General features: G+C 45.7%; 1 protein-coding gene and 1 long non-coding RNA gene across 3 annotated transcripts in view; one reads left to right on the top strand and one right to left on the bottom strand.

Annotated features, from left to right (window-relative positions):
* Positions 1-1,797: 1,797 nt before the first annotated feature.
* LOC135575518 (uncharacterized) lies at positions 1,798-7,867 on the bottom strand. The gene is made up of 3 exons (XR_010466397.1): positions 6,770-7,867; positions 2,321-2,399; positions 1,798-1,884 (listed from the first exon to the last, which is right to left on the bottom strand). It is a non-coding gene; the product is annotated as an uncharacterized LOC135575518 (long non-coding RNA).
* Positions 7,868-9,154: 1,287 nt separating this feature from the next.
* The window catches only part of FOXK1 (forkhead box K1), a 56,984-nt gene continuing 47,059 nt past the window's right edge, over positions 9,155-19,079 (top strand). The window contains exon 1 of one of the 2 annotated variants that reach the window (XM_065031424.1): positions 9,155-9,578. In XM_065031424.1, coding sequence (XP_064887496.1) covers positions 9,193-9,578 — 386 coding nt within the window. In that variant the 5' untranslated portion in view covers positions 9,155-9,192. The remainder of the gene's footprint in view (positions 9,579-19,079) is intronic. The other variant, XM_065031425.1, reaches the window with a different exon arrangement.

The raw sequence follows: 19,079 nt of genomic DNA, 5'->3' as shown, positions 1-19,079 counted from the left end.
GCATTTTCTCATCCAGCTGATCAACCTGATGTTAGAGGCCACTGCACCAACAATTACACAGGTACGTACCTTTGTGCATGTGGAAGTGGTGTATCTCAACCTCTTTCCAAAAGAAAATCAGAGACGAAGTGTTGCTAGCACAGAGACACAAAGAATACCCTCTCTTTTCCTTCTGAGACTCCAGTGTAGGCTCGCTACGCCCACTTAGGCTCCTTTCAGCTCCCAACATGCCTCCAGGTTGCCTAGCAATCCTAACAATATTTTATGAGGCCTTGTTCCAGGGGCACATTTTGCTAATGCCAAATTTTAGCTAGAAGCTCTGGGCAAAGCCTGAGATAGCATCATTCCAATTTATTACAGCCAGGATACAGGGCAAAAAATACAATACCAAATTATCATGATGGGCGTTTAGCAATGAGGTCTTGCATCGTACCCCGTGAGCCAGCATGCTGCCAGGAGTGGTCTCCATGCCATCATCTCTAGCAACACAATCGTGTACCTCTGAATGTGTTGAGGCTCCAAAAAGGCACCTCCAAAAGGAATTGACTGCCGGTGGTCAGCATGCCAACTGCAGGCTTCTGAGCAAACATCTAATGAGAAGGAATGATGAGGGAAAGCAGCTTCTGGATGAATAAGACAGAAAGGACCTGCTACCAAGTGCTTTTGCCATCCTAATGCTGGGCACCTCCACAGAAACCTGCCTCCATCATGCAGGGTCGTGCCCCAGGGTGACTGATGCTGGGAATTAGATGGGCTGAAGGGACTATGGGCCCCAGCATGGCTTGGAGAGTCTGGGGGGACCTGCGACCTCTGGTCTCCCACTGTATGGGCTGATCACACACCCTAGCAAGGCATGTGTGCAGCTCCCCAAAATCAATGGGTCCAGGGTTGGGGGCTCTCAGGTTCCTGGGGTCTGCACCTGGCAAGGTGATGCACTAAACAGGCACAACCTGGATGGGATACAGGTGGGCAAAACCACCCTGGCTGGGCCACGGCACTGCTGGCTCCAGGGTCCCATCTGGGGGCTGTTCCGTTGCTGCACACCAGCAAAGTTCAGATGCTGAGTGGGGACAGGATAGAATCAGAGAATCAGAGAATCATTTCAATTGGAAAAGACCCTCAAAATCAAGTCCAACCATTAACCTGGCACCACCCCATGCCCCTGAGAACTTCATCTCTGTCTGTTCAACCCTCCAGGGATGGTGACTCCACCACTGCCCTGGGCAGCCTGTTCCAATGCCCTTTCTGGGAATAACTTGTTCCTGGGGACAGGTTTGCTGGCAGAGCAGCGGGTGGATGGCAGGAGGCCGGTAGCAGATGACAGTCACCATTCACTCCAGGCCACATGGAAAATAAAGGGACCAATGTGCATAAATCTCTTTCAAATCACATTCCCTTGGTTTTTCTCTCTCTGGGCCCCCAAAACATATAACCCAGGAACAAACGAGCCTGTGGGGTTAGAGTCAGTGTTTCTGGAGGCTACAGAGTTCCTATTTTTATCTTTTAGTTTGACTTACACAAACTTTGTCTAAGACCCAAATTTCCTATATGTTACTTCTAGTTGTTAGGGGGTTGAAATCCTACCTTTAAAAAAAAGAAAAATGACACCCTTAATTTCATCAAAGGTTATTCCATAGCAGTAATATCTTTCTAACATAAACTGAATTCGATTCAACCATTAAACTCTCACATGATTACTATTTTGCTGGTGAAGAAAGACCTTTGGTTAAATTCAGTAACTGTTTCATTTCTGTAAAACACGTATTTATTTAAAAAAAATCAATAGACATGTTTTCATGGCTTCTTATTTCTCTCTCTTTTTATTTTTCAATTTCCAGGATGCACAGGTTTTTTTTCTATGCAGGTAAACACGTCTCTTCCTGCCTGCAGTGCAAGAACAGTAGCATGAGGCAACTGGTAAGTGAAAATTCCTCTAAACAAAACCAAGACCCATTTCATTGATTTTTTTTCCCCTGGCTGAGATGAAGGACAAGTAAATTGGATTTTTAAAATCCTTTAACTTTTAATACTGTATGGTATTATTAGTAATGTATGTAAGTAAAACTGTTTATAGCAGATGTTTTTCTGAAGTTGACAGTGTGCCCTTAAAGTGAGGCATGATGATTGTAAATCCAGAGTTTTCCAGCACTTACAGCAAATGCCCTTATGTCTCCATGGATTATGGGGCATCCACCACCTCTCTGGGCAACCTGGGCCAGTCTTTTACCACCCTCTTTGCAAAGAATTTTTTCCTCATGTCTAATGACTTAAAGTTTCCTCTACTGAGATACTACTCAGCAGCTGAAGTCCAAGGCTGTACCTGCATGGGTCTCGGGACTCTGCGCTTGGGTCCATGTCACAGCACCGTACGTTCCGCCTCTGCCCTTGGTTTCCTGTTCCTTATTTGACAAAACAGAAAAGAAAAAGCATCTCATGAAGACTGGCCACCACATCCTTCTTCAAGGTCTAACCCAGCCAGGAAGGTGTCCAGCGCGTATGTGCATACCTGGGATGCTCTGAAGCAGGAGCCCTGAGCAGGGCAAGAAAGGCTGAGTCCAGACCTTTTCCTTTTTTCCTGGCATGGCTTGGCCTAGTGGGTTTTTTTTCCCCATTCAGAAGAAAAGCTTTTGGTATCCAGCAGGTTGACAGGTGATAGCTACTTAAAAGAGAAAAGGAGGCTGTCCATTCTAGAGGGGTAATTGGTTAAAGAAGCACTGGAACAGGATAACGCGGCTCTAGGCTGGTGGGTCATGACAGAGGTGACATGGCAAGGAGACTGTTCACACACATACCCTGCTGGGTCTGGATCTGATTCCAGATTGCCTTGACCTTCCCTGTGTTGTTTCTGCTCATGAAATATAGGAAGCTGGGATCAGGTGTGACCATCGTGGTTTTGGCAGCATGTTACACTGGCTGTATATCAGATAGATATCTCATCACAGGTGGGAATCAGAATACAAGGTTTGGGACACTAAACATATGGGTCCTGTGGGTTTTGTTCAAATGGGCAAATTCTGTAGCTTTACTGGCTCCTCTAGCTGCTCAGGCAGGTTATAAAGCAAGATATTTAAGACCAGCTGCTCCCAACTCTCCAGACAACTCATGGAGCTTGTTTTCAGCAGCAACAGGCAGTATATGCTACAGTTGCTCATAAAAGTCCAAAACCATATTCCTTTTGGGCTGAAATGCTTCGTGTTTGATATCAGATTTTATATTTATTGGTTCAGTTGTTTTTAGCTGTTGAAAAGTATGTGCGCTTTTTCTTTTTTCCTCTGTTTTCATAGATGGAAAGTGAGAAAATGAGATCATTCAAAAAGGACTAAAGCAAATAATTCAGACCTGGCTTGAGTTATGTATTTCACCGAGGTCTAAGTTTCAAGCCAAATTGAAAGTAAGTTAGCTGAGTGGGTTTAAAGCTGGAGGCACACACACCAGTGTATATTTTATGAATTATTTTAACCACAACCCATGAAATGGTCCTGCTTTTGTAAAATTATCTTGACAACAAATGGTTTTGTTTAAAGCTTTCTGAAATGGGCTACCATACATCAGACAGTCTCTGGCATGGATTCTAGAAAAGTGACAGCATTTCTGCATGGGGAATGAGCAGATCATATAATATCTTAGGGAACAGCAGAGTCTGGGCATCAGATGTTCCTCGGTCTTTATTGTATTTCAGAGAACTTGCTGTGAAAATATATTCTTGATAAGTGTGATTTGAAAAAAAAAATCCCTGTGAAACCTAAATAAACCATGACAGAAACACTTCCAGCATACTGGAGTTTACAGTAAACAGGATCACAGCTGATGTTAAAAAATGAAGAAATTCATCACTATAGAAAGAACAATCTTCCCAGGCTCCGCTGCTCCCGGGAGGGAGGTAACAGATGCCGCATCTCATTTAGCCCCATCTCGCCAGGCACTGAGGCCGCCGCTCAGCACCCAGCATGAAGCGCTCAGCACCTTGCAGGAGGCAGCCCCGACCAGGTTTAAGCTGTGCCCACCTTGCGCTAGGTCCTGCTGTCTGCAAAGCTTTTTTTGTCCCTGACACTCCTTCCTTCAGCACAGCAGCCTACTGGCACTAGGAGAAAAAATGGTGGGTTTGTATCCTTTGTGAGCTTTCAGGACCATAACTGCTCCCACCACGTTTCTTACTCACTGGTGTTGTTTTGTTCAACCTTCTGCTGATTAAAAGCTGTGCAGGAAAAGAAAGAGTTTCTCTATCACCTCCTCCACAGGCAAACCCTTTCTTATCAGGTCATCTGGATTAAAACCTGGCTCAGAGCTGCCGTGACACATTTGCAAAGCTGTTCTGACTGCAGAGGGGTATTTACAGGTGTCCCGGCTCCTTCGGGCTCCCCAGAGCCTCAGCAGCAGGTCACCTCCTTGATGCCACTGCGAGCATCACAGGTGCTCTCCAGGTGAGAGATCTGTATTGTGGATGCAGCCTCTGTAGGAAATGAGATTTATATGGACTGCCCCAGGTCAGGACCGAGGGAGGTCACTGGAGAGACGTGAGGGTCGGGGTTAAAAGCACAGATCTAGCAACGGAATTGAGAAAACAGGTAGAAATCCCACCGGAAGCTGGGTCAGACACCATGTGAGCATGTGTGCTTGTGTGAGACAGACACTATGGTGCACTTGATTATGTTTCAAAACAATTAATTTTATTTAACTTCTTGCAGCTGCTTGGTTAAAAAGAAAATCCTACCAAATACATCTAAGTGCAAACTCCTTTTTGCTCCTATGTCACAGCACTGTGATGTCCCTGAGACAGAAAGCAGAATTAAAACCCACCCAGCTGGAGAAAGAAGTGAAGCTGCTCCTGAGCGCAGGTGCTTTGGGGAAAGTAGCTCCACAGATACAGGGCACATTGTTCATCACTTACATTGCTTCAAATCGGTTTGGACAAAAACCACAACAGCGTTTAAAACCAATTTGATGGCTGAGGGAAGGGAAAGGGACAAGTGTTGCAGGGAGCTGGGCAGGAATTCGAGGGAACACTGCCCTCTTCTTTTGTATTTTATCGAAGTATTTGTGTGATGCGGGTCCTGAAGCCTCTGCTCGCTTGCTACTGACGCACACTTTACATCAGTGGAAGCCCTATTGCACTTCACCCTGTCAGACTGGCACTGAGCTCAGGAGAAACGTTGGATGGGGCTAGCATGGAGCCAGCCGTCTCTTTTCCTTAGAGTAATTGCTTTCCTTCACTCCTCTCCTCCTCCTTCCCCAGGTCAGGGCTGTGTGCATTAGCCTGGCTTTCACTGTGAGCATCAACGTGTTGTCTAGCTGCCGGGTAAATACATCAAGCCGCTCACGCCCAGCATGCAGCTCACATCGTTCCTTTCTGTCGAAGCTGCTTTTCAATTATGCTTTGGTCTGGGGGCAGAACAGATTTCCTGCAGTGTCGAAGCTGGGCAGCTTCTTTGCTGAATTGGGGCTTGATAAGTATGTATTCAGTCTTGTTAATCAGAATAGCGAGCAAGAGCTGAATGAAGTACTATAGAAATGCAGCATTTCACTTGCAGAAACGGTTTTCAAGCAGATGCTAGTTCAGCAGATAAATGCTGAAAATTACCTTTAGCACTGTTTCTGCAAGATTTGTGTTTGCCCAACACAGTGGTACCTGGGTGACCATAACAAGCCATTACATTAATTTGCCCACAACTGATAGCACCAGATTCCTGCTGTGTATCACTATATTGAGCCAGTTAGCGATGACACACTGTCAAACAAATATTTGACAAAGGACAGTCAGGTTTTGTACCGCTCTCTGAGTAACACCGACTCTATCCCAGCTCCTTTCTGCTCTCACCCTCCCCTTCCCAGCTGCTTTGTTTGAACTTTTTATTTCTCCTCCTGGTTCACATTGCTCTATTGCACATACGTGGCAGAGCAGGATGGCATCTCAAAATGGCCCGTGGTGTCTCTACAAAGTGCCAGGAGGGATTATTTCTGCATGTGCACAAGCAGTCACACTTGTACAGGGTCTCAGCATCGCATCATGCTAGTGCTCGAGCACGGTCATGGCTGGAGCAAGCCCACAGCCGGCCCATTTGGATGGCTGGGGATGGCCAAGGTGCCATTCCACATCTGAGCGTTGCCTGGTCACCTTGCAGGGATGACACAAGGACCGTGCTGTCCCCCAGCGGACCCATCTCCTGCTAGGGCTGCTCCCACCCCTTGGCTCGTGGTACCCGGCTGGCAGCTCCCGGCCATCTGAATATTTTGGTAGGTGACTTGTAGAGTCAGGAAGTTTGGCCACACCTGCAGACATATCTGTCTAAAACCCTGCCGAGGAAAATTAACCACTTTAAAGTCAATCCAGCCGTACAGGATGAGATTAATTCAAACAATTTTGTGTGCATTTACATCAGGCGTTTACATTGGGGCAGCCAGCTTGACTTTAAGCAGGATTAGTTGACTGGAGGAGCGCAAAGCGTTTCCTTGTCTGAAGAGCCCTTGGTTTGATGCTGTTGCCGGGTGGATTAGAGCCAAGCAGAGCGTTGGAGGCTGCCGAGCAGAGCGCTCTGTTCCTCACAGCACAAGGAGCTTAGGGAATGGATGCTGCAGGCGGACGAGCTGGTGAGACACGATGCTAAGCACAACCCATCAGGCAGCTCGGAGGAATCCTGTTTCCATACACCGCTTGATCGCATTTTGCATGAAGCTGGGATTTATCTCGACAGCAGCACTGGCTTAAGCAGCAAATTCCACTCAAGAAATTTCCAGGCAGAAAGAAAGGGACTTGTTAGAAGAAGAATCTTACCGATTCGTGCAGTGGGAGCATCTTGGTGGCTGCAGAGTGGCCATGACACATGTGAACGTGCCCATCATCATTCCCAGCTCCACAGCACGAGGATCTTCACAGCCGGCCACACGTGCCAGCCCTCGGGTTATTCCCCGAGCGGAGCTGCAGAAATCCGTAACCTGTATCTGATGTGGGAGAGGTAACAGGGCCCAGCCCTGGCAGGACACACCTCTTGGCCCCACATCAGATGGGTCCCCAGGGCTGTTTGCATCTCCTGGATTTGGAACCACCGCCCCACTCCTGCCCATGCCGGGCTTGGCTCCTGCCTCACCTGCCCACAATAAGTTTTACCATGCGGCCGTGGAAACATTTACTGACAACATCTGATAACAGCCTCACCCTATTTCTGATCCTTTCAGGCTCTTTCTGGTCAAATGACATGATTTGGGGCTTTAGAACTAAAATCTCTCCGGAGCTCCTTTTTCTTTTTTTTTTTTTTGACAGGTCAAACGCTGCTCTGATAGCAGGTCCCACCTCACCTGCTCCCACACACCTGTCTGCTGGCTCAGGCCCCTTTTTGAGCACACTTACCAGCACCCTTACCCCGGTGTCAAAGTGCAAAAGGCCTGAGCCAGTTCCCCTGTCACACTCTGGCTCTCACCTACCCGATTGGCCACATTTTATTTCTGGCCACGAGCATTTGCTGATCCTGAGCAATTTGGAGCTGGAGAGGAGCTCAGGCAGACGAGTGCGAGGGGAGCAGCTCCCCACCGGGGCCCAGGTTACACCACTGCTGTGTGCCCTGACCCTGCTTGACCCTCTGAGAGCGCTGTTTCGGCTGTAATTTAATTCCAGGCCTCCAGGATGGTCACTCCATGTGTCCACCTCCCTGTGCCTCCTCCAGGGATGCCTTTCCTTCCTCTCCTGCCCTGGGGACTGCAGCCTTTTGCTGTTCCTGGCTTGGCTGAGACCTGCTGGAGAGCAAACACTGAGGCATAGGAAGCAGTATCGGTGTTTTGTTTGACGGTGCTTTTCTTTCTTCCTCTCAGCTCATATTGAACTGTAGCGGCAAAGAGCACACTTACCGAAGATGGTGTCTCAGGTGAGATGTCTAATTCAGGTCCCGACTGCTCAGCAGTCATTAAACATCTCAGGGAAGATGTTCCAGGAACGGGGATGTTAACCTTGTGGTCCTGGACTGATTCCAGCTCATTTAATTACAGTCTTCGCAGTTGAAATTTGCTCTGCACTTTTGACCGGTTATGGGATTTTTTTCCCCATCTCCTCTAAGCTGTTGAGCAGCCTTGCTACGAGCTGCTGCGTTCCCTACACGACCCGAAGCAATAAGCAATTACGGCTGCTCGCCCTCCCAGGATTGTCAAATTTATTGTATTTTCTGGTTACTTAACAATTCAGGATTCTGCAAAGTACCACTGGCTCACATATATAGAAAAGTTTTTCCTGTTTCATCTTGATAATCTAAACAGTACAGTATGTACATGATCCAAATACATGCCATTGTATCAAAGAACGTCACCTTTATGATTCATATAAGTAACTCATATAAAAAATGATATAAAAAGTAATTGGAAGAAATCATGTAATACAAGCTAAACAATCTACATACTACCTTATAAAAAAATGATATGAGTGTAAAGCTAAGAGCATAAAAACACTATGTGAGTATATACATGAGTGTATATATTAATATATATTTAAAAGGTCTATAAAAAGTGTATGAAGGTGTTTTGAACTCACACCTTTGTCTATTTGGGATGAATCTGCCTCTTTTAGCAAACTGTCCAGGGATACTAAGATCGTGTTGTGATTTAATATCCGTCTAAAAGTGCGGTTGGGTTTTGGCATCATGACATGAGGAGGCAACAAATTGATGTCTCACCCGGCCTAAGTCTGTTTGAAAACACCGTACCAGCTGCGGGGTGGATGTACCCCTGCCCCACAGAAAGCGGGGAGGGTTTTGGGGTGGGGGCACCTCTCCAGCGCAGGGAAGCGGGGCAGATTTTGGGGTGATTCAACTCTCGGACCCGACAGCGATTTTTCTGTCAGGTTCAGGGCCAAGGTGGCGGGGGTCCCCTCGGAAGGGGTCGCTCCCTCAGAAGGGGTCGCTCCCTCGGAAGGGGTCGCTCCCTCGGAAGGGGTCGCTCCTCAGCACCTGCCCGAGGGCCGGAACCGCTGCCCAGCGCAGCGGGCCCGCCCGGGCCTGTAGGAGGCGCCGCGGCCCCGCCGAGCCCGGCACTGCGTCCCCGCCCCGCGTCATGAACCGCGGCAGGGCGGCCGGGCCCGGCGGTGCTGCCGGGGAGGCAGGGGAAGGCAGCGGCGGCGGGCTCGCCTCCCGCTCCGCCCCGCTTCCCCCCCACCACCCCCGCCCCGCCGGCTCCGCCCCGGAGGCCGGCACGCTGGCTCGCTCCCTGCCTGGGAACATGGCCGAAGTCGGGGAGGACAGCAGCGGGGCGCGGGCTCTGCTGGCGCTGCGCTCGGCGCCCTGCAGCCCCGCCGCGGCGCCCCCTCCCGGGCCGCCGCCCCCGGCCGGGCCGCCCGCCGCCGCCTCCGCCGGCCCGGTGCTGGCGCGGCTGCAGGGCCGCGAGTTCGAGTTCCTCATGCGGCAGCCGGCCGTCACCATAGGCCGCAACTCCTCGCAGGGCTCGGTGGACGTCAACATGGGGCACTCCAGCTTCATCTCCCGGCGGCACCTGCAGCTCAGCTTCCAGGAGCCGCACTTCTACCTGCGCTGCCTCGGCAAGAACGGCGTCTTCGTGGACGGCGCCTTCCAGCGCCGCGGCGGCCCGGCCCTACAGCTCCCGCCGCAGTGAGTGCCGGGCCGGGGGCGCGGGGGCGGCGGCCCCGCGGGGAGGTGGCGAGAGCCCGCGGGGCTGGACCCGCTCCATAGGGAGAGGGAGAGTCCGAGGCCTGTGGGGAGAAATCAGGGGAAGGGCCTGAGGGGGCAGAGAGGGACCTCTGGTCTGGGTGGAGAGGAAGGGGACGGTGAGGGGTCCCTTGGCCGCACCGAGGAGATAGTGAGGTGCCTGCACCCCACGGAGGGGACGCAGGTCTGACAGAAGAAGTGCTTGAGGTGTTGGTGAGGGGCCACCGTGGATGAAAGAGATACTGGGGGATCCCCCTGCCCACAGAAGGCCTGAGGGGACAGTGAGGGACTGCCTGTGAAGAAAATGGCCTTGAGCACTTCCCCAGACCACAAAGAGCTTGAGGGGATGGCGAGGGACCCGTCACTTGAAGTTGCTCATGGTGGGTGAGGGACCGTCTGTGCGATGAATGACAGAGTGACCCTCACCTGATGGAGGGCTGGAGGTGGTGGCGAGGAGTGTCTGCCTGGTGACCTACCAGTGGATCTGCCTCAGTGTCAACAGGAGATGTCCTCACCTTCCTGACCTTGCTGCCGACCACAATTGAGAAAGGGGATGGTGTTCATCAGGGCTGGGGCTGCTCCCTCTGAGGGGACCACATTTGGGGAATAGTGTGGGTCCCTTTACTCAGCCTGCTTCTCCAGAGGACTGATTCCATGGTCATCATCCTCCATGCCTGCCCGCCAACAGACTCACGTTCAACTGCTGGCCCTTAAGGGATTTCCAAAAGATAAATGGGAGAAGCAGCACACTTGTCAGTGAGCTAAAACTTGCTACACCCAGGGCTTGTCTTCCCTGGGGAAGACCCAGTGGAAAAAGTTGGAAAATCACTTTGCCAGAGTGCTTATTTTGGGGTTGGCAAGTTGGATGTTGTTCCTGGTGTCTCTCTGGGACAACAGACAAAAGAGGGAGTTGGGGCAGGCCAAGGGTGATGTCGCTCACCAGGACCCTCGGTGCGCAGGTGCCCAAGGTGTCTTTGCTTCATTGAGGGAGAGGCCTGCAGAAGGGTTTTCTGAGCTAGCAGGGAGGTGGTTGCGCTGTGTTTTAGATAAACTCTCTTGCAGAAAGAAGAATGAGGTTGATATAAATCTATTTCTTCCTCTGAAAACATTGTTTATGGTTCCTGAGGACTGTCCAGCGCTGCAAAGCTTCACCCCTGGGCTGGCAGCGTGGTGGTGGTGGGTGATGTAATTCCTGCGTCTCTTCAGGTTGTACCACACAGGCTGTGCCTAGTGCCATCTCTTGAGTGAAAGCACCCTGTAAAGGCAGGAGTTTGGGTTTTCATGATGTTCCACTAGGCTTTCCTTGTTTGTATAAAACATCTGTTTTCATCTGGCAGGTTTTGGCTTCGACGCTGTTTACCTCCAGCACAAGGGTCCTGGAGTTATCCCTCTCTTGCTAGCCTGTCGCTCAGGGGAGGGTTTTTTAATTACTCATTTCCTCTGCAGGCTGCTTCATTTTGTACTTAGTAATTTAGTTATAACTCCCCAGTTGCTTTCTCTCTGAGGCATTTTGCTTTGTAACGTGTTTCATTTTTTAAAAGAGATGTCCTTTAGTGTCTGTTTAATTAATCGTGCTTTGTAAAACAAGACCACCCGAAGCCCAGGGCATTTCTGTTGAAGCTCCCTCTGGCTCTGAGTTTATCTGTGTGAGCTCCCTCCTCCCAGTCATTCTCTTTCTTCAGTTGGTTAATCATAAGCATTGTGCTTGAAAACTCTCTCAAGCAGTGACTTGGTTGCTTATTTTTCTCCCCTTCCATTTGCTTGTGACTCCTGGAGTGGGAACAGCAATTTTCCTTCTTCATCGCTTTAAAGGGAGGAGTTTAGTGTACAGTTATGAACTCTGCACAATAAGGCATCCTCTTTGCTTGGCCGCTGTTTGAGCTACATAAATAAACTGGTTGCTCCTCCCTTTCTGACTACCAGAGTAGGAAAATGTTTTGTATCAATCTAAAGGAATTTGCCCCCTTGCTTCTAACAGGTAAACAACTCCTTGCCTCTGCTGGCCAGTCAAGATCCAGACCCAGACCAAGAAAAAAAATGCTGTTGAAGCTTGGTATGCACAGTCTTGATTGAGGATGTAAACAGTTCTCCTGTCCTCTGTTATCTCCACTCTTGAAAAATCGGACAGTTCCCTCCCAGTCACCCACACCCACACTTACATAGACACATTATCCCCCCCAGTAAAAAAAAAAATATTGGTGCCATTTTTTTTTGTGGAGTAGCCTGTGTACCCACTGCTCGCCAACTAATGTTGTCAAAAATAGGAAAAAGCAAAGACAGGTCTTAGTACACAGACTTTACAGTACAGACTTACTTTTTTCTATTATTTTATGGTGACACTGCTGTTCTGTTTGATACAGCCACACCTTCTATGTGTATCAGCAGAATGTGCAGTTTATATTAAATTTCAGGAATTAACGTCTGTTCCATTCAGTAATTTATATGGGAGGTCCTTGTGATGTGGGGAGCTCTTGCTGGTAATCTTCTATGAACCAGTTGTTTAAATAGTTGTCTCCCCTATGGTTTTGTTGTTGTTTTGTTGTTTTGGTTTTGTTTTTTAATTCCCACCTGTAAAGTATAACAGAAATACACCAAGTCCTGTTTCTTTTGGGCCAATGCAGTCACTACTGCTGTTTATTACAAGCAAAGGAGGTGCTTGTGCATCATGAGATCATGAATGGAAGCAGATGGTTCCAGGGAAAAAAAGTGTCTTTCAGATGGTATTCATACTATCTGTTAAAAAAATAAATCCTAGACTCCTAGATTATATTTCTGAGGTTTCTTCTCACTTCATTTTTCTGTATGAAACTTCTCTGTTGTAAGGCCTCTAAGTTTAGAAGAGGTTATTCCTAAAATTGACGGAAGGTTTTGTCAGGAGAGGAAAGAGGAAGAGTTTGAGACCTTTCTTGAAGTCTGTTCCTACCTCCGAACACAATAGACCTGTTCAAAGTTTCCTATCGCTTCCTCCATCGACATCATGTGTCTGTATAATCTACCGTAACCAGAATTCCACTGCTGGGCCAGAGTATCGTATTTCACAGCTGTGTTGTTAAGGAAGATTATATTTCACAGATGTGATGACATAACTATGAAGTATAATTAAACAATAATGACCAACAAGGAGGGCAATTCCTAGAGGTTAATGGTAGTTAGAAACAAAGTGGGTGGAAGAAGTACAGCTGAAGACCCCTTAATCTATTTAATTAACCTGAGTGCCACACTACAGCAGGCATTACAAATATAAATCAAGGTGAAATTATGGAAGTACTTAGATCAAAAATAAGTGCTTTAAATCAAATTAAGGCTTGCTAGAAATGTTTTTAGCTGTGCTAGTGGAAGCTGGAAATCTGTGGATAAATATCTAGGTATTTTTCTGTTACAAAAAGCAACTGAAGACTGTCGGTAGGCTATCTGCTAGGTTTTAAAAACTGTTGATACAAGTGAAAATATAAGATACAGCAGGATCCATTAGCTGGAGTGCTTTTTTCCTGCTGAAGGCAGTATTTTTTCAAATTTACCATCTAATTAGGTGTTTACAGGATCAGGTAATGCTGTATTATTAACTTTGTCTTTGATACCTTCAAAATTTACTCAATATTTAAAAGCAGTGACCATAACAAGTTAGAAACTTGCAGTAACGTAAGCTTTTTTTAATTTATTTTTTTTTTCTCCCCAGAACCAAAGGATCTGAAAGACTTGAAAGTTAAGCTTGCTAACCCAAATTTTAAGCAGCTATGGGTCAAGTTTTCAAGTGCTCCTAAGTACAAAAGTTCTATTGACTGAAAACTGCAAATGTTGATTGAGCGTAGCCTGGTAATAACACTTGAGCTTTTCGAACTGGGAGCTCAATAGATTGGAAAATGGTGCTTGTCTGTGAATATTTCATGGGATATTTGGTTATTGCCTCTGTGACCGTTTTGTATGTTTGCAGTAGCGCTATTAATGGAGCCTGAAGTTTGTGTTCTTCACTGTAAATGGATACTTTCAGTACGAGATTTCCAAGCGTAAAAATAAGTTTTTAAATCTGTAGTTCTTTTAGCTTATAGGAAATGGAAGAAATAAATGGAGAAGTTTTGTAGTTTGAGTGAAAATGTAAGTGTAGTAAATATATGGATGTGTGAAAATAAATTAAAGCATGGAGTTAAAATAAATTTATTATGCATATAAGCCACATTATAAATTGAAAACTTACCATGCATATGAAGTTTTATTAAGAGCGTGCTGCTTTATGTATGATGGGATTTTCTTACGTGCTTAATAAACTTGACAAAAATAAATAGTCCGGTCCTCTGAGCACATATCAAGGTGCTGATCTCACAAAATCTGATGTGTGCGTTAATCTTTCCATATTGCGGATAAACAAGTTGGCTTCAGCGTTTGGGTAGCAGGGACGTCTCTGCAACTGGGGCTTAGTAACCAAGTGGAAAACTGAGACCTACATCCAACAGTCTTTTCATTTCCCTTACAAAGCAAGATTGTACAGTCTGATAGCCAGTAACCGAAGGCACAAACTGAGGTAAAATAATGCATAAAAAGAGAGATATACCCAATGTATGGCAGTGTTTTGAGGACCTTGCTAACCACTGGGCCTCCATTCTTGTGGTTAGAACGATGCCATCGTGGGGTGTGTGAGCGCGGCTGTCCTGACATCTCAGGGGCTGTACATACAAACACTAAGGAAATGCTTTGACCACATAACCACGACTACAGAACCAGTTGTTTCTGAAATGCCGCGTATGACTGCGATAACTCCTCGTGTAGTTTTACTTAAGTATTGCGTAATCTGCATGTGCAACCACTTTTTTGTTCTTTGTTTGAGATGCATCATTTGCTTTGCTGCAACTTGTGGATGGTGGTTTTGCTCTCACTAGAAACTCTTCAAAGATTTGCTGCCTTAGTGCTTCATCCTAGATTTCTCCTGCTGTTATTTGATTTCAAAGACTGTCTTCGACAACAGGTTTTTTTGTTGCACAGCAAGATGGTGATAAAAGATCACTTGGTTTTAATTATGGACTTTATGTCAAGTAATTTTTGGCTAAGCAGCTCAATTTGTCATGAGTTATATTTAACGTTTAAGGAAAGTTTCTCTCATGTGAAACTACTGCTCAATTTGTTGATTCAAAAATAGCTGTGCTGTAGGTCAGGTTGTGAATATAAACTAATGCTGTGCAAAACTCAGTGTATGTTCGCTTATGTATCCTTTTAAACCAAGCTCGGCTCAGTTTAGCTGAAGTATTGATTATTAAAAGATTAATCTGACCAGAACATGCCACACTTGTCTTGTACATTCTTGTGCAGAGTCTCAGCTGTAAAGGCTTAAATGTAGATTTGAGTTTTGCTGGTGGAAAGTCTTTGTGTTAGTGAACTCTCAATCATTACACGGATGCTTAGCTGACTGTGGGATTCTTCCAGTTGGTACTGTTGTGGTTTTATATAAATCTAGGGGATGAATGAGTGTGAGAATATTTGCTTGTACGAAAACAGAAATAAAAATGATGAAATCTGCAGTAATTCTTATCTTGGTTATTTTGGAGCCGGCTGTGTGAGCATCCTCACTGCACAGCGTCTGTTTTGAGTTCAGGTAACAAATCAAAACAACGCTTTTTTCCCCCCCTTTTTTTCCTTCCGTTCCAGAAAATGGGACACACACTCTTGCACCGAATAACTGAAAGCATAAATGACAACCAGATTAATGTAATTGTTTTCTTTGTAAGCAAGCTCCTAGTAACTGTGCTCTGATAGCCATTTGGCGTCAGAGCTGTTCTGTGGGATGCCAAATTCTCTCGCTCGGTGCTGCAGTTTCCTGGAGGAGTAGATGTGGCAACAGGATGTTGGTAAAGAACAGGAAACTACTTGAATTTACTACTTATACCATGCAAATAAAGTCTTATTACTGGCCTATGTGTAGTAATTAGTGTCTGCTGATAACAGAAGAGTTTTTGCAGCAATTGCAGTGTGTGGAGTTTGGCAAGCGAGTTCAAGTCTGTGGTTGGGGGGGGTTGCATTCAATACTGGGGTTAACAAAAGAGATACAGGCTGGTTAGGTGCTTGTTAAGCCACTTGTAGAGATTTGACGGTTCTCTCCAGCTGGCTTTCTTATTCTGGGTGGATCTCTGCTAGCACTCAGCTCCATATCAATTCTTCTGACATGTACTAATTTGCTTTGAGCTCCCTGTAGGTCTCAGAAGTGGCTGCACAGGCAGCGTTTGGGTGTTCGGCACTCAGAGCCAAGGGGCATCATCACCAGAAATGCTTAACAAACCGAGCGTCACCTTACTGCTGGTTAGATGTGGAGGAGCCCCAGATTTCCCTTCCAAATCCAAGTGGAAATGTGGCTTGAAAAAGAAAAAAAATATGTTTTTAGAGCTGGCAATGTTAATGAAAAGGGAGAGGAATTATCTAATTTGCTTTTAGTATAGATTCTTTGCTCTCCTTTTTCTTAGTCTGGAGCACAGAAGCCTCTCTCACACATAACCATACCTAATTCCTGCTTTGTTTTATTTTCTTTGGTTTAGTCCCCACGCATTTAGCAGTTTTCTGAGGGTTTCCTAAGGTTGCAGCCTCGTGGCTAGGATGTCCACTTCAGGATTACTACTCCAAAACGACTGAAAAAATAAATAGTGTGAAAGCGAAATGTGCTGCAGAGCTTAGTCCAGAGTGCATTGGATGGTGATGATCTTTGTTGTCTTACAGTTGCCTACATGAAGGACAGGTGGTGAGTGTCCTAAGAACACTGCTGAGCTTGTGTGCTGCTTTCTGGCTGGTGAGCTTAGGGAGCTTTTAAATGTTGTTTTATGTATCTGAAGTGGCTGGTGTGCCCTGATGTACCAGACGACACCGAGAAACAGGAGGTTTTGCAGTGATGGTTTGAACCAATCTGTAAGATGAAGAAGCTGAAGCGATTGTTTTGTGTCCTGAATGTGGGCTATGAAAAGACATCTAAATGTACTTCTAGACTTGGTTAATCGACTAATTGTGAGTACAAATTATTGTGTGGGCTTAATGCATTCCCTTCAGTCAATAATTCAGTCTTAATCACGGAACAGTTTTTTCAAGTGTTTATAAGTCTCCCTGTTTCAATTGACATCAAACTCCTCATAAAACAGACTGATGAGATGCTTATAGAGCAGATTAATATCTCACTTAGGTAAATGAGAGTGAAAATTCCTATCCGATAGTATATTCTTTGTTTTCATAGTACAGATACATTTTTTTCTAATGTCTATTCCCTCTTGTCCACAAATGTTTTTTGCTAGTAATTCATGTCTTCGGTCTCATCAGAACAGCTCAATAAAATGCATGTGTGCCTTCCTTCTGCATGGCACTTAATTTTTATGAAATACATATTTTATTGGACAGTAAAACATTAAAGGATCTTAATGGCCTAATTAATACTCTGTATCCACTTCTGTCTTGTGTATTTTGCTCTTCGTTATCCTACTGCTCCTTTTTTCATGTTCTCTTGCATTTTTTATCACAAAAATTTCCAGCAGTCTTGAGAGCACTCTATTAGAAGCCTGTTCTTTGAATATTCAGCAGCTCTAAGATTTGATTGATAGTCCCCTCACTACCCAATCTATTTTTAGTAATTTAAAAGCGAGTTTAATTTCTTGGGTTGTCATTTGTTGTGTATGCGCGATTTACTTTGGTGGTTTTCCTCCCTCCTTTGAATGTGCCAGATATGTAATTTTTGTGTTGTTTCAGGACATCTTGACAGTTTGGGAGAAATAAACGTAGAAGTTAAGTGGTAGTTCTGCCTTAGCTGAGGGAGCAAAGATGGACGGTCTTTGTCTGCCTCTGTTAATGTAGACTGTGAGGAGGATAGGAGGATAAGTGGAATAAAACTTTAAGCATATTGTAACCACTTATTATCCTCTTTCAAGAATCACCTAACATAAGAGACTGTTTTAATAATGTACAAATATAATCCACTCCATCTTTTGGAACAGAATGAGGAGACAAAAACTCTTGCAGAGGTGGTCTAAGCACTGTGCAAAAGGCCATCCCCCCGCTTCTCTCTGAAATACAACATTATAGCTGTACCCTTTTTTTCTGCTTTGTGCCACTTTAAATTAAAGAGAGCATTGGGAAGTCATCCCACACAAACTGTTTTAATCTTCTGTCTCCCTTAAGGCCACATATGAAAGCCACCAACATTTTGACTAAGCAGGACTGGACTCCCTGCAGAGCCAGTTTGTGCACTTGCTAAAGGAATTGTTCTTGAGCAACTCAAGGCCTTTCCTCTCTCGAGGGCATAAGAACTATGGACTCTTAAACACTCAAAATCCCGGTTGTGTGGGAGGAGAAAAGGACTAGAAAGAGAAAGCAAATTTTGTTTCCACCTGATGGGTAGACCAAAAATGTTTTTGCTTTTTGTATTCAGTTTGAGGTGTAGTCCAAACTAGTAAGGGTAGAGTCTTGGTGTGGGAGATGTGCCAACTGCTATTTATTTATGGATCTTTTTTCTGTTTTTAATTGTTTCATGGCTTGCGTAAGGCAGTGTACCTTGGATTGGCTGCCCGCCCACTGTGCGTAGAGGGGTGTTGACTGTCAACAAGCTTGGCAATTGGGTGGCTCTGCCTCTTTCTGTCTTGGCCATTCAGCTGTTTAATTGCGATCTGTCTTCTAGCATGTCTCCCTCAGACACCATCCAACGAGACCAGCCGTAGCGAAATTGGTTTAGCACTGCGAAGACCTGCAATGGAAGTCAAGGGCTGGCACGTGCTTTGCTGCTAATGTCTGTCTTTATGAAATATTAAGGCAAGTGCTGAAGGTTTCTCCAGGCATCAGGAATTCTTAGGAGAAAATTCCTGATGTGTGGTGGCTCAATAAAAGTCTTGCTAGCGTTTTTGGTATTTTGTGTAAACAGGGCATATGCAAAGTGGCTGCTGGAAATAGGCGCAATCAAGTAATTTGGATTTGCACGTGATCTGTTCACAGTTGAGCCTCCTGGATCAGCGCTTCACAGCAAAGAGCCACAGAATGAACTGGGGAAACAAATTTTGAGGGACAGGGATTCCAAATCTGAGGTCTCTTGGTGACAAGTGGGTGCATCCTCTTCCCCAAGTGGTTCACAGTTACGTCTCAATTTCATCCTGCTTTGTGCTTTACCAGATAGTATTACAAGTATGGGAATTCTTACCAAAAAAAAACTGTAGCAGAGGAGGGCTAGAATCCTGTTCCCCAAAATGCTGATACTGCGAACTATGAAGTTTGTATGAAGTTACCAGCTAAGATACATCTGTTAAAGTAAAATGTTTCTCTAATTCTGTATGCTATACTGAAGCAAAGGAATGGGAGCATTAGAATATGCCAGTAATATGACAAGTTAACTCTCTAAAAATTTCCTGATTTAAAAATAATGAAACTTCTGTGGCAGCAACTTGTATATGCACTGTTGGTTTGCAAGAGTCATTGTCACTTTAGTTGGTTAAACTCCTTTCA

The sequence above is a fragment of the Columba livia genome, chromosome 15 (assembly GCF_036013475.1).
Source record: "Columba livia isolate bColLiv1 breed racing homer chromosome 15, bColLiv1.pat.W.v2, whole genome shotgun sequence".
In the NCBI taxonomy this organism is placed as follows: Eukaryota; Metazoa; Chordata; class Aves; order Columbiformes; family Columbidae; genus Columba; species Columba livia.
The sequence above is the reverse complement of the archived record's forward strand: the minus strand, read 5'-3'. Positions and strand labels throughout refer to the sequence as shown.